We start from the raw sequence: 16099 nt of genomic DNA, 5'->3' as shown, positions 1-16099 counted from the left end.
ACAAAACACAAAACTAGAGACAAATCAGTCAAAAAGGATAAGGAAGGATTCCTTGCTGTTGCTTCTCCAATGCTGTTGTCACTTTCATTTGCATCAAAGCAGGTTAAACAGATTCACAATAACTTATGCTTCATAACTTGACATTGATATCCCTGAAGTTTAACTGACTTAGTTTTATACTGTGATGACTAATTGTTTCCTTAATTTTTTTGAGCAATGTATATGAAGCGATATTTGTTTTTGTTTTATTTTATTATTATTTATGTAAAACACGACCATTTACAAAGTTACGACATACTGCTTTTAAAGAATCCCTTGTGTATTTGTGTTTGTGCAATTTACAACAAGTTTCTGATGAGTTAAACATTGTAGTTAACAGCAGTCAAGATGGCAAAACCCCTTTTTTTCAAACATTTCATTTTGATATGATCATGTTTTTGTGTACAACAATGGACGCTTTTCTGTCTTCAGATAAACAAACACTACTACTTGTTGGAAGTGGGGTAACATTAACATACAGTAACCCCCACTCAGGAACTTTTAGTAGTTGTTAGTTACTCTTATCTATCCTTTTGTAAATAAAATTACTTTTATTATAATTGTGCCTTCCTTGTGTTGATTAAACAGTAAGAGGCAAGTTCACAATATCTCTAAAAACCTTCAGATTGGTCAAACTACAACTTCCTCCAATTTATGTAATTCTTATTTATTCAACAATCTTTCATTATTGTTCTTTACTGTCAAGGTGAAATTCCTGGGTGGTGCCCCATAAAATAGTGTGACCAAAACTAAATATTAATATTTATATTTAAGCCCAAAGCCATAACACTTGTGGTGCTACTTAGATCTAAAATCTCGACATTTAGTGGTGCCCCATGTGAGGCTTTCGTACACTGAAATCACTACAACACTGTAGCCAATCTTAGAAATATAGTCAGCTTTTTTTTTATTTTAGTGGGACTTTCGCAGGAGTGCAGAACCCTGTGAGCACACTGATTCAACAGAATATTTTAAATAAAACAAATTAAAATGGCACAGACAAAATAAAGCTGCTTGGAAATGGTCTTTTAAGCTTTACCATTATTCACATGCTTTCTGATTTCCTCAAACAACTCTCTCCTTTGCTTTCTCTGGTCGATTTTCAGCATGGTGCACACAATGATAGCAATCAGGATAGTGATTACATTTCTCCTTTTAAATAGGCCGAATGACAGATTAAAAGATTGAAGTCATGTGTGATACTAATTAAGGAAAGCAGTTTGTTAAAACACTACTATAATCCAATCTTTTCTAGGTGAACCAAAAAGAAAAAAACCTTGACTGACCATTTTTGAATATATCTGTAGAATAAGCAATAATTTATCTCTTTTCATGCTTTCTTTGCATTGCTCTATGACATACCAAAGGAATGCAGATATATGTGAGACAATTGCTTTTCATTTAATTAGTTTTCAGCAAGAATGAATTTTTAATGAACTGTAAAGGTACCAACAAATGTATATTACTCGCATAACAATGTCATTGCATTGTTGAACTATGGGTAATATGGGTTTGAAAATGTCTATGCATTTGATACATGTCCCCTTTGCTTTAATGACTGCAAAATTCAAGCAGACATGAACAAAACCCGATGATCCATGTTTTCCAGTATGGTTTAAGAAAACTATAACCATTTTGCACTGTAAGAAGTTTACATGGTTAATGCCAAAAAATTGCTTAGGAATGTGCAGATTCATACATATATTCATTTTATGTCCTGGCTTTAATTTTTTAAATTTAAAACTTTATTGCTGGGATTAAAATAAAATAAAAATTCATTTGGAGCCTACAGTAGATTAAAATGCTTTACTTATGTGTAAATATATTATATCAAAAAGCTGACTTACTGAAAGTTGACTTTGTCTACTTGAAATCGAGTTTCAAAAATCCCTGAAGTCAAAACACGGCACCTCAGCAAATCCTGGAAGAAATGGACAAACTCTCAATTTAATGATGCTGATCATTAATATTAATAAATCTACTGTGACAGCGCTCTCACCTGGTCTGTTGGTGTATAGTCACCCTGTCGAACAGACTCAATTCTGTCTAGGAAGCTGAAAAAAAGTTCAAAGACAATTTAAAATACACCATGATTACAATAATACTATACTATAATATGATTAACTAAAACTGTATGATAAATGTTTATCACATCTGACATTCAAAGCAAATTTTGTGTGATTTGTGTTTCTCATGAAATTAATTTCATGACATTTTTATTGCTTTTACATTATGCATTGCTCTGATTGACTTGAACAGACTTGTGTGTGTGTGTGTGTGGGAAGCGGGTTAAATATGTATTTGATTAAGTGTAAATGTGTATGGATGAGTAGGTTGGTGAGACATAAACATACACCAGACAAAGTGACAATCTAAGACCTTCTGCATTGTTGACCAGCTATGGTTTGTGTCAGTGTTGGCCTCCCGGTAGAGCTCTAGCACAGATCTCTTTAGCCATGTTTTCTTGCCTCCAAATTTGGACTGGACAACAACATTTTACATATCTATTGCAACTGTAAAGGTTATGCGGTAAGTACTGCAAGCTTATTAGATACTGCATACCTCTACATACGACACATTTTTTTCTCTTGGTCTGATGTTTTATACAGCCATTTTGAGCTGAACTATACTATACATTTGTAAAGCATATTGTCAGTGTCATCACGAGTGTAAGGAGAGATGAATGTTCATGATATAGTTGACCTGGTTCACTATAGCAGCACAGTGAAGTTAGGATGACCTTTAATAAAATGGTGGCCCCTTTATGCTGAAGGGGAAGTATCAATATTTCCACCTTTTGAATGGCTGCTACAGATGGAGAGACCTACATGCGAAATGATGCACAAAAAACACACAGATAAAAACAAGGTTATATACCACGATTTAATAGGAAAATTTAAAATTGTGGTTTCCAAGGCCTGGAAAAGTCAGCTGGACAAAAGATTTGATGGACATACATTCACTAGCCACTTTTTTAGTTACACCTTGCTAGTGTCGGGTTGGACCCCCTTTTGACTTCAGAACTGAATTAATTTCTCATGACATATTCAGCAAGGTGCTGGAAACATTCTTCATAGATTTTGGTCCATATTAAAAGGGATAGTTCACCCAAAAATTTTGATTATCTCATGATTTTTATTCACCCTCAAAGCATCCTAGGTGTATATGGCTTTCTTCTTTCAGATGAATCCAATTGGCATTATATTAAAAAATGTCCTGGCACCTTCAAGCTTTATAATGACAGTGAATGGGTGTTATTAGTTCAATAATCCAAGAGAAGTTCAATAAAGTGCATCCATTTATCATAAAAAGTGCCCACACAGCTCCGGGGGGTTAATAAAAGCCTCCTGAAGCGAATCAATACGTTTTTGTAAGAAAAATATCCATATTTAAAACTTTACAAGCCATAATTCCTAGCTTCCGCTAACTGACGTACACATGTACACGAGAGAGTCATGTTCCAGGGGATGATGTATGACATAGGACGTAGGCGTAGCGTAAGCTCTGGTGAGAATGTGCTATTCTCGCAAGAACCAAGGTTCATTTACAGGAGCAAAAGTAACAAAGTTTCCTTTGTTTAGCAAAGGAAAACCAGTCTCCTCTTGGCTTACATCGAAATCTTCCAACATTTTTCTTTACAAATCCTCATTTTGTACTTCTAATTCGTGACCAGTGTTGGCTCTCTCCTCCGCACTTCTGCATTTGTCACTTGTCTCGGAGCTTACTCTACGCGTACGTCATCCACTGGAACTGAGTTCTATTGTGAATGTGCATACAATAGTGGAAAGTAGTGGAAAGTAAAGTGGATATTTTTATTACAAAAACACATCAATATGCTTCAGGAGGCCTTTATTAACCCTTTATTTGTCGGCTGCACATGCACGATGCAAATCTCCCATTCCACCACATCCCAAAGGTGCTCTATTGAATTGAGAACTGGTGACTAGAAATGCACGGATCGGCTCAAACCTCACCCGAATCCACTGCTTCTAAAAATTTATCCACCATCGACCGACCCGCATATCTATATTTTTCTCTGATTTAGATATCCGCCCCTACCAACAGCCAATTATCACATTACAATTATTCTAATTCTTAGTTTTGAATGATGATAGGATGAATGGATGGTTCATTTTTAACAGAAGATTTAATGATGTCAAAGCTGGTCTGCACATCACTGCACATGTCTGCGCTGCATTACGGCCCCAACACAGCTCCAACACCCCCACCTTAACTCACTCCTCACACAAACATAAACATTCAAAAATCACCCATACTCCAGTCTTCAGTGTAACATAATCCTTCAGAAATCATTCCAATATGTTGATCTACTATCAGTGATGTTCTTTTTAGCTTTTCATCTATCAAATAATCCTAAACAATATGTCAGAGGTTCCAAAAATATTAAGCAGCAAAACTCTTTCCAGCACTGGTAATAAATCAATATATTAGAATTATTTTTTGAAGGATCATGGCTCTGGAAACTGGAGTAACAGCTGATTAAAATTCTGATTTGCATCACTGAAATAAATTATATTTTAAAGTATGTATTATATATGTATAAGTAACCTCTGACAAAGAGAAGAGTGAAAACTCCTCACATGACCGCTAAGTTACCGAACATGTGAACATAACGAACCAAATGCACACTGGCTACGTTTACATGCACCCAAATAATCAGTTTGTAATCGGATTGAAAAACATTAATATAAACACCTTAATCAATCCGACTGAGCTCGATCCGAATGAAATTTCGATCAGATTGGAGGGGGTGGTGTATTCCTCTTCTAATACGATTGAGAGTGCATGTAAACACTCGATCGGATTGAACCACGAAACTGAAAGAATTGCGCATGTGCAATGACGCAGAAATAACAATGACATAGGACGCACGGAAAAGCGACAAAGCGAACGCAGATCTGAATTTAGCAGCTGATGATATGACTCGCCGAACATCCTCACGCCGGTGTGATTGTATCAAATATAGAAAATATTAATCGGCTATTTTTTTGTCTTTTGGAAGCTGCATTCAACTCGGCCCCCCTCTGTTACAAGTAACACGTACAACAAACTAATGTCATAGTGGTATCGTGTACTGTAATCAAATGTAGCCTAAGTTATACCTGTCGAACCATACACTGTGTGCACAATTATTAGGCAAGTTGTATTTTTGAAGATTCATTTTGTTATTGTACAACTACAGAGCTCTTGGTCAATCCAAAATGTTAACAAACCCTCAAACCTGAACATTTAAGTAGTAAAAGTGAAGTTTTGGTGTTCTTAAGAGAATATCTACATCTACACCATTATTAGGCAACTATTAGTGTGCAGAATTATTATGCAACTAAAACAAAGATTTTCCCATCTCACTTGTTTATTTTCACCTGTTAAAGTGAGAATAATAAACAAACTCAAAATTTAAAAATAAACATATCTGAAATTTCAAAAAGAAAACCTCAGTGACCAATATAGCCACCATTCTTTTCGATAACAGTCACAAGCCTTCCATTCAGGGAGTCAGTCAGTTTCTTGATCTGGTCAGAATCAACTTTTTGTGCTGCCGCAACCACAGCCTTCCAGACACTGTTCAGAGAGGTGTACTGTTTACCTTCACTGTAAATTCCCTGCTTAAGAAGGGCCCAAAAGTTCTCAATAGGGTTTAAGTCAGGTGAAGAAGGGTGCCATGTCATTAGTTTTTCATCTTTAAGGCCTTTACTGGCCAGCCATGCAGTGGAGTACTTTGATGCATGTGATGGAGCGTTGTCTTGCATAAAAATAAAAATCTTCTTGAAAGATGCAGACTTTTTCCTGTACCACTGCTTGAAGAAAGTGTCTTCTAAAAATTGGCAGTAGGTCTGAGAGTTTATTTTGAGTCCATTTTCAACCCGAAAAGGTCCAACTAGCTCATCTTTAATAATACCTGCCCATACCAGTACCCCACCTCCACCTTGCTGGCGTCTGAGTCGAAGTGGAGTTCTGTGTCTGTTACTGATCCAACCATGTGCCCATCCATCTGGTCCATCAAGAGTCACTCTCATCTCATCAGTCCACAAAACCTTAGAAAAACCTGTCTTCAGATATTTCTTGGCCCTTTCTTGATGTTTCAACTTATGTGTCTTGTTCAGAGGTGGTCGGGTTTCAGCCTTTCTTACCTTGGCCATGTCTCTGAAAACTGAACACCTCCTACTTCTTGACACTCCAGGTAGGTTGCAGTTGTGGAATATGGCAGTACTGGAGGATAATGGGTTCCTGGTAGCTTCATGTTCGATTCTTCACAAATCTTTGGCGGTTAATTTGCATCTTTTCTTCTCGACACGTTTCTTGCGACCCTGTTGACTATTTGCTACAAAACGTTTGATGATTCTGTGATCACGCCCCAATATCTTAGATATTTCAAGAGTGCTGCATCCCTGTGAAAGACTTTTTAAAATTTTTGACTTTTCAGAGTAAGTAAAATCCCTTTTTTGGCCCATTTTTCCTGAGGAGAAGAATCTGCCTAATAATTATGCACACCTTGATATAGGGTGTTGATCTCCTTAGGCCACACCCTCCCTCATTACACAAATACACATCACCTGATATGCATTAAATCCAATAAGCATTCAAGTTTATACAGCTTGGACTTGGAAATTATGGATAAAATGATGATATGGTCAAAATAATCACTTGCTTAATAATTGTGCACACAGTGTAGACAGCACACGCAGTGTTCATCTAATAAACATCTTCATCGCTAGCAAACAATAGGCTTTACAGATTTGCTTTCAGTTCATTGCAGATCCAAAGCCACGTCTTCAACGCTCTTGATGTTCTTAAACTTTCTGTTACAACTCTGAGTGAGAACCGCTTCAGTCGACTCAGCACGCAGCAGGAAACTGAACGAATCATTCAAACTGATTCACGAACCAATTCACTGGTTTGCCAACTGGTTTGATCTAGCCTTTGAACAGAATTGACTCAAAAGAATGAATCATTCGCGAATGGACATCACTCATTGCCCAGCAAAAAGTAGACGGTGCGTTTGGAATAAACTGAAGCATTTATAACATTTATTGCATTAAGATATTGTAACAAGAAAGCACCGCCCACAATAAGGAAGTAAAAGTACAGATTTTTCCCCAAAAATTTAAGAGTAAAAGTTCCCATCTTTAAATATACTCCAAAAGTATTAGCTACCCAAAAAATGTACTGTTAAGTAAATGTAATCAAGTAAATGTAAATCGTTACTACCCACCTCTGAATATTTCAAACCTTTAACCCAAGGGGGGAAATCAACCCACCTAAACAGTTTAAAAGTAGCCCAAAACAAAAACAACAACAACAACAAAAAACAACCTGGACTCGACAACCCTGCATCCAACACAAGCTGCAGGAGTTAGATTTGACTGATCACGAGTGGAGAGGAAGGAGAGATGACTGACAAGACCATGCTGGAGAATTGCTGCTCAACAGATCCTGATCTCATTGATAAATATCTGATCTTGTAAGATGTGCTCCCTTTACACAGAGTGCACATTATTGCGAAAGCGAAAGCGAACAGCCAGCGCTCATTGAAAAATGTTTTTAATTATATACAATATTAGAATAAAGTGACCTTTGCAAAAATTAAAAATACACAGGGGGGCAGGGGGGTTATGGGGTTTGTTAAAACATTTCTGTTTTAAACCATGAAGGCTGATATTAAGCAACGTACAAACTTTGCGCATGAGTTATGCCAGTAAACGTTTTAACCTTAGTCAATTATACAAAAGTGAAAGTAAAAAAAAAAAAAAAAAAAAAAAAAAAAAGTACAAAGTCCAAACTGACTGCACTTTCGGCATCTGATGCTACATTAATTGTGCATATTCTTTCAGAGACGACAAGAGACAAATCTACTTCAATATGTAATTGCTCCTCCTCCTGTCTGCTTTGCTACTGAGTGTTTTGCGATTCTAGCTCCGTGTAGCTTTGTTTTTCTGTTGGAATCTCTTATCACTTTCTGTTGTTTAAACTGCTAAAATATAACTTAATTATCACCATACTTCTGACATTATCTAGCATACTAATACTACCTACACACTACGCACATACTGAGAAACCTGTTGAAAGAGCCGTAGTTATTGGCGATTCTATTGTACGGAATGTGAAAATAGAGACACCAGCCACCATAGTCATGTGTTTACCGGAAGCCAGAGGGCCTGAAGTGCTAGCTAATGCTAAACATAAATATAGATTTTTATCCACGCCAGCGCTAATGATGTCCGACTTTGTCAGTCGGAGATCACTAAAAATAAAATAACAGAAGGGGTGTGAATTTGCAAGTACGATGTCAGACACTGTAGTCACTCAATGGCTGGATGTCTAAGTGGTGCCCGCAGAATAACATAGGTTTCATAGACAATTGGATGAGTTTTTGGGGCAGACCTGACCTGTTGAAAAGAGATGGTCTTTGTCCCTCTAGGGGTAGTGCTGCTCTTCTCTCTAGAAATATGGCATATCCCAGCTAACAAAAATACGTAACTGTTATGTAACTGCGACGGAATCTGGTTATGTCATTAAGTTAAGTCATGTGGCAACCGGAAAAGTAAAATTCCTAGTTTTGTCCCCACGACGTAACTTTGTGACATTGCCAGGTAGTAACTGCGACGCCGTGGCAAAACCAATTAATAACATCATTTTCCCAAAAAAAATTAAATAATTTTTAAAAATATTTAATTTCTATGGGCGGACATGCAGAAGTTTAACCCAATTTATGTCCTCATTTGCCCAAACTAATTTAAAAGCCGTTTCAACAGCTGTGAATGATGAATGCAGACACAAAATGAATTCAGGTCATTTATTTCCAAAAACGCACTAATATGGACAATAAAATACACCCAAATTATGAATAAAAACATAGGATATATATAAAACATATACAGGATAACGAAAGCATTTAGGACATTCCGTGCTCAGCATCATAATAAACAGATATGCTATGCTAGCGTAACATTTGCTAGCAGGCATTTCAGATAATTAAGGAAATATACCATAATCACAGAGGTATAAATATTAACAAACAGTACTTAAAGTAGACTGTGGGTAATGTTACTTAACCAATTTGATGCAGTTGTTGAACTTTTTTTATACGAGAAACAGAGAAAAAGGTCAGACGCCATTCTCTCCAGCAGCTTATGTTCCTAGTTGCCATGGTAACTCTCAACGGCCACCAATACTATACATAACAACAATGATACAAAAAGAGGGTTTTAGCATCTTGCCAGAGTTCAAGTACTTTATTTTATACATTTTTACGGACCTATTTATTTGTTATAATTTGTAAGACTCACCTCAGAAAAATGAATTCTCCTGTCAGGCACCGTTGAAGTAAAAAAGTGCCTCAGGCAAACACGCTGTCCTGATTCAGTATCTGTGGCGGATGAGATGGTGTGGCCGGGTCTGGGTCCAGGTCACATCACTATTATAAGCACTCTTCCGTGTCATGTGTGTCAGTTGTGGTGGCGCGCACACTGTATGTCACGTCACTATTAAAAGCACTTGTCCATGTTCTTACTTGATTAAAAGAAACACATTAAAATTTTAATCTTGCATCTAATTACACATTTCAAATAGCAATTTTTTGATAATAAGAGCATCTAAAGAACTTGTAAATGATGGTAATGAAATTACATCCATGCAACGTTGCAGTTACATTGCCAGTAAATCATGAAATTACCAATATATTACAAATAGATTACGTAGCTGGAACGTCCTTGGTAATCTTACAACATTAAAAGGATGTACTGACGATGTTGTGAGTTGGTAATATGATGGTAATGAAATTATGGACATGTACATCGTACTGTAGTTTGTCAATTGGTAAGTCATGAAATTACCAAAAGCACCAATACATTACATAACTTATGTTGTGTGTTAGCAGGGATAGTCTTAGAGTTTGTACTTGACTAACTGGGGCCCAGGTCAGGAAGCAGACAGACTGGCTAAACAGACCGTATGCTAGCCACCTCCCGACACAGTAGTCAGTTCATTCTCAACACATAGAGACTCTTTCACCTAGATATCATACTATAGAGACTGTGTCTGTTCCCCGAACTAGCAAATACAAAAAACTTCCAAAACAATTTAAGTGTAACAATTTTAATGATGTTCAACAAATAATAAACAACAACAACAACAACAACAACAACAAAAACAACAAAAAACAAAAAATAAACAAATGATAAAGCTTGGCTTAATGAATATTAGAATTCTTTCTACAAAAGCGCTTTTTGTAAATGATATGAGCACAGATCATAACTAAATGTGCTCTGTTTGACAGAAATCTGGCTAAAACCAGATGATTACATTATTTTACATGAGTCTACCCCCCAAGATTTTTGTTATAAACATGAGCTGCATCCAAAAGGCAAAGGGGGAGGTGTTGCTACAGTTTATAGTAATATTTTCAGTATTTCTCAGAGCTCTGGTTTCAAGTATAATGCGTTTGAAGTAATGAAGATTCAAATAACAGTACCTAGAGAAACAAGTGTTAATTATAAATCCCCTGTGACGTTTGTACTGGCTACTGTATACAGGCCACCAGGGCACCATATAGACTTTATCAAAGAATTTGCTGATTTTCTATCTGAGTTAGTGCTAGCTGCAGTCGGGGCCTACTCATTGTCACATTTTTCATTGTCATAATTAATGGTGTTGAAATTCTGCAGCAGAGTGATAATACCTTGGATCATTATCTAGTCTCTTGTATACTCCATATAGCTAAAGCTGCAAATTCAGCTCCTTGTTACAAGTGTGGCAGAACCATCACTTCTACCACAAAAGACTGCTTTGTAAATAATCTTCCTGACTTCTCTCAATTCCTCAGCATATCCTATAGATCAGAAAAACTTGGGTGTAACAGAAACTATTAACTCTCTCTCTTCTTGCACTTAGATACGGTTGCTCCTTTATGTTTAAAGAAGATTAAGGAAAATAGTTAGACACCGGGGTATAACGAGCACACTCGTACATTAAAGGGAGCAGCCCGGAAAATAGACCACAGCTGGAATAAAACAAATCTAGAGGGATTTCATATTGTATGGCAGGAAGGTACTTCTACTTATAGAAAAGCTCTACAAATGGCTAGATCTGCTTATTTTTTCTCTTTTAGAAGAGAACAAACACAACCCAAGGCATTTATTCAATACAGTGGCTTAATTACAGAAAAAGAAAAGCATCAACAGACGCAGACCTTTCCCAACAGCACAGCAGTAATGACTTTATGAACTTCTTTACTTCCAAGACCGATACCATTAGAGATAAAATTATAACCATGCAGCCATCAACCAAAGTATCCCATCAGATTAGATGCACAATAGATCCCCTGAGGAACAATTCCACTCATTCTCTGCTATAGGACAAGAAGAATTGTATAAACTTGTCAAATCATCAAAAACTACAACATGTATGTTAGACCCTATTCCATTTAAGCTACTAAAAGAGGTACTTCCAGAAGTCATATATCCTCTTCAGAATATTATTAATTCATCAGTAACATTAGGATATGTCCCTAAAACCTTTATTAAGCCTCTCATTAAAAAAAAAAAAAAAAAAAAAAAAAAAAAAAAAACACAACTTTATTAGTTAATTACTGACCAATCTCAAATGGAAGTGGAGTGAAGTGAAGTGGAAGAAGTGAGGACTCAAATGTAGGATGAATGGGTTCTTTATTTAACAAAATAAACAACAAAAACTACCCAGAGGGGGAAAACAGGCAGGCATGCAGGCCAGGACAGGGCACAGCAAGGCAACAGGAACAGCTAACATACACCACAGGACACGCTGACATAAACAACAAAGAGCACAGGACTGCAGACACTAGGAGAATAAAATAGGGAGACAAACGATAATGATGTAATGAGGGAGACACAGGTGAAGTAACTGAAACAATAATGAGATAACAAGAAGGGCGGGTTCAGACAATAGACAAGAGAGCACATGGCAACAACAAACAATTGTGTTCAACACACAGTGACCTCTCGTGGCCATCTAAGGCACACCGGCCGATAACCGTGACAAAATCTCCCTTTTCTGTCAAAAATACTAGAAAAGGCAGTATCCTCTCAGCCATGTTTCTTCTTGGAAAGAAATGGTATCTCTGAGGATTTCCAGTCAGGATTTAGACCATATCATAGTACTAAGTTTGGTCTCATCAGAGTTACAAATGACTTGCTCTTATCATCCAATCGTGGTTGTATTTCACTATTAGTGCTACTGAATATAAGCGATGCGTTTTACACTATCGACCACAACATTCGTTTGAGTAGACTACAAAATTATGTTGGCATTAGTGGAATTGCATTGTCATGGTTCAAATCTTACTTATCTGACTGTCATCAGTTCGTAGGAGTAATGGCGAGATATATCATATCATATATCATATCAATCACAAGTACAGTATGGAGCAGTGTTAATTTCATTGACGGATAATTTTCGTCATAATTTTGGTCAACAACATTTTTTTCAATGATGAAAACGAGACGATAGTGAACTAAAACTCTTTTTGAATGACAAAAACTATGACGTAAAGCTATTGACATTTTCATCGGAAATGAGACGAGACGAAAATGTTAGGGCAGGATGATTTGGGAAGAGATTTATTCAATATTAATCTGCTGCGTGGGTCGGAGGTTAGATGCGTACATATGAACTGGGGAGACATAAGCTAACATACACTTGCTGCATGTTGCATAAAACGTTCAAAAATGTCAATATGTGGAAGTAAGAGAAGAGCAGACATATAGATAAATCTGACGCAAGAGAACTCAATTCGGTCCGGTTTTCAGAGCGCAGACACTGAAGCATACACAAACAGAAAGCACGTCTCACAGGGTGCGAGTACTCTTTTGCGTCGCATGAACAGAGAATTACACACAATATGATGTCGAATTGTCCATTTTGACAAGTATTCATGTAAACAGTTGATAATGTCTTAAGTTAATGTAAACAGTAAGGGAGAATGTGTATCAGTACACTGCATCCATTGCAGCTGTGCAATCGGTTTTAAAAGGACAGCAGCCTGATTTAGTTGTTATTGTCTGAGTCATTGGTGTTAATCAAGCAACAAAAAAAAGACAGAAAATCATGCACTGGTCTTGACTGAAAAAACTTTAGTAGCCCCAAAAATTAATCTAAATTTATTTACAGAAATAAACATGTCTGCTTGAAAGAATGAAGAATATGGTAAGCAATTTGCTATAAAGAATGCATAATTAGCCTATATAACCATTGGTATTTCATTAAAAAGAAGACCATGTTCTTGTTCTTTATGAGAAGTGGTTTTATTTAATTTTAACAAAGGCATGTTGTGTGTCACTGAAGTTAAATCAGTGTCTATCATGATAAAACCTTAATATCAAACCTATATAATGAGTTTGGAAATTTTAGAGAAATTTCCAAACTAGTCAAAAGAATATGTCTACAGACTATGACTAAAACTAAATCAAAATTTGCTGTCAAAATTAACATTGGTTGCTCAAGGCTCAGTACAAAGGCCGTTGCTTTTAACACTTTACATGTTACATTTGGGAGATATCATAAAGAAACATGGTGTTAGCTTCCACTGTTATGCTGATGATACTCAGCTCTACATTTCTTCGGGGCCTGATGAAACATACAAATTTGCAAAACTAACGGAATGCATAGTTGATATAAAAAAAAACTGGATGACTATTAATTTCCTTTAGCTAAATTCTGAAAAAATAGAGGTTTTAATTATTGGACCAAAAACCTCTGCATGTACAGTAATAACCTAAAACACTGTCTAACACTTGATGGCTGCTCTGTTAATTCCTCATCATCAGTTACGAACCTAGATGTGCTATTTGATAGCAACCTTTCCTTTGAAAACCATGTTTCTAGCATTTTTTAAAACTGCATTTTTCCATCTTAAAAATATATCTTAATTACTACCTATGCTCTCAATGTCAAATGCAGAAACTTTAATTCATGCGTTCATGACCTCAAGGTTAGATTATTGTAATGCTTTATTGGGTGGTTGCTCTGCATGCTTAATAAACAAACTCCAGCTGATACAAAATGCAGCAGCTAGAGTTCTTACTAGAACCAGAAAGTACGAACATATTAGCCTGGTTCTGTCAACTCTGCACTGGCTCCCTTTTAAACAAGGAATACAAAATCTTGCTTATTACTTATAAAGCCCTGAATGGTTTAGCTCCTGAACGAGCTCATGTCACATTATAGTCTTTTACACCCGCTGTGATCTCAAAACTCTGGCCATTTGATAATACCAAAATATCAAAATCAACTGCGGGCGGCAGATCCTTTTCCTATTTAGCACCCAAACTCTGGCACAATCTACCTAACATTGTTCGGAAGGCAGACACTCTCTGTCAGTTTAAATCTAGATTAAAGACCCATCTCTTTAAGTTGGCATAAACATAATATAGTCATGGCCAAAAGTTTTGGCAATTACATAAATTTTGCGCTTAATCTACTTCTATTAGTTTTCACATAACCTGTACACATTTTACTTGTTAGACTTTGTTCCAAACTATAATTCCTGACTAAGTGTATAATCAAGTGAAACATTATGAAGCTTCATTCACAGCATCTTAATGTTTCACGATGCCAGGAAGTTTTTTTTTAATGTCCTATAACAGACAACATTACGATATAAAAGTACAGTAATATGAGTTATAATGTTATCAGCCTAATGTCAGTAAGAATGATTAGACAAACTTTACTGTGATAGGCTACTCACTGTTCACGAATATAGCCATGTGTTTTAGGCATGGGCCGGTATGAGATTTTGACGGTATGATAACCATAAGGAAAAATATCACGGTTTCACGGTATTGTTACAGCTCTGAAATGTGTTATTTTTAAATGACTGGGTAAAAAAAAAAAAAAAAAAAAAAAAATCCCACTGGACACAATATATTTTGCTTTTAAGCAACATACAGAATATTAGAAACAGTAGAATTAATTGATTTTTTCTTTGATTTGTTTCCTAAAAAAAAGAAAAAAAGAATGACTGACATCTTTATTTAACCTAAATCTGTAATTACAGTTATTTAATTTTAGTTACATAATTCATATACATATTTCATTTATATCATTTCATATCTTTTAGTTATATAATAATAATCATACACATAACTAGATGTAATAACTCAATTTGAAGCAAAAACAGAATGTTCTGACAAGCTTTGTGAAATTATACTACATGCCATGAACGAAACAAACAGCAGAAGCTCTTAATAAGAAGCATATTTACTCTCTGACAGCAGGAGGCGCCTCTGGAACACCAGATAGAGTGTTTCCTTGGTTACCACTGTAAACAAAGCTTCACACTGCTTTAATATGAACTATACAGAGACGAGATGAAAAAATAAATAAATAAATACCACGCAAACTTTTCAGAAGACAGTCAGCTCCCCTCAGAAACACATTCATATAAACCCCCAAATCAGTATTGGGCATTTTCTTCCAATAGTTCCTGCATCATGGACAGTGAGTGATCTGCCTGCTACAGTATTTTTCTCTGTGCGTCAGCCTTCAGTGTCTCTGGCCTGTGTTAACGGGCGTTTACGGACTTCATATTTTCACATACATTTTAGGAATTGACTGCATTGAAACACAGTTTGTGCAAGTCCAGAACAGAGAGTTGCAATAAGGCAAAAAAATTGCCGTTTGCCCAGTGCATAAAGCCAAAGTATACTTCGGCCATCAGTGCACCATCGGCATTACGTTATTTTCATCATCAAGAGGGCTTGCGGACAGCCATGCACCCCGTGGTACTGCGCATGTGTTAAGCTCATCCATCTGCGCTCATCTGCGGTTGAGTATACTTTTGAAAGCTGCGCGGACGCAGCTGTGCGCAAAACGGAAAGGAACGCTAAATGTGAAATGTACCCGGGCCCTACGTTCAGGGGGCAGCTCCTTAAGTTCGGCCATCTTACAACACATGTGACTGACCGCTCGCTCACACCAACAGGAGGAGGAGGGGTCAGTGTTACTCTCTATACTGCACTCAGCCTGAGGGATTCCTACTCTTTCAGTCTTTGAGGAGACATGGAAA

The 16099-nt window shown here is 36.6% G+C and overlaps 1 protein-coding gene across 2 annotated transcripts in view; it reads right to left on the bottom strand.

Moving 5' to 3' along the window:
* gnal (guanine nucleotide binding protein (G protein), alpha activating activity polypeptide, olfactory type) overlaps positions 1 to 16099 on the bottom strand; it is a 169710-nt gene that overhangs the window by 21756 nt on the left and 131855 nt on the right. For both annotated transcript variants that reach the window (XM_042714141.1, XM_042714142.1), the window contains exons 6-7: positions 2039 to 2093; positions 1887 to 1960 (exon numbers count right to left, since the gene is read on the bottom strand). In XM_042714141.1, coding sequence (XP_042570075.1) covers positions 1887 to 1960; positions 2039 to 2093 — 129 coding nt within the window. The remainder of the gene's footprint in view (positions 1 to 1886; positions 1961 to 2038; positions 2094 to 16099) is intronic.

This window comes from Cyprinus carpio, chromosome A24 (assembly GCF_018340385.1).
Source record: "Cyprinus carpio isolate SPL01 chromosome A24, ASM1834038v1, whole genome shotgun sequence".
Taxonomy (NCBI): domain Eukaryota; kingdom Metazoa; phylum Chordata; class Actinopteri; order Cypriniformes; family Cyprinidae; genus Cyprinus; species Cyprinus carpio.
This window is presented reverse-complemented; position numbering and strand designations above follow the sequence as displayed.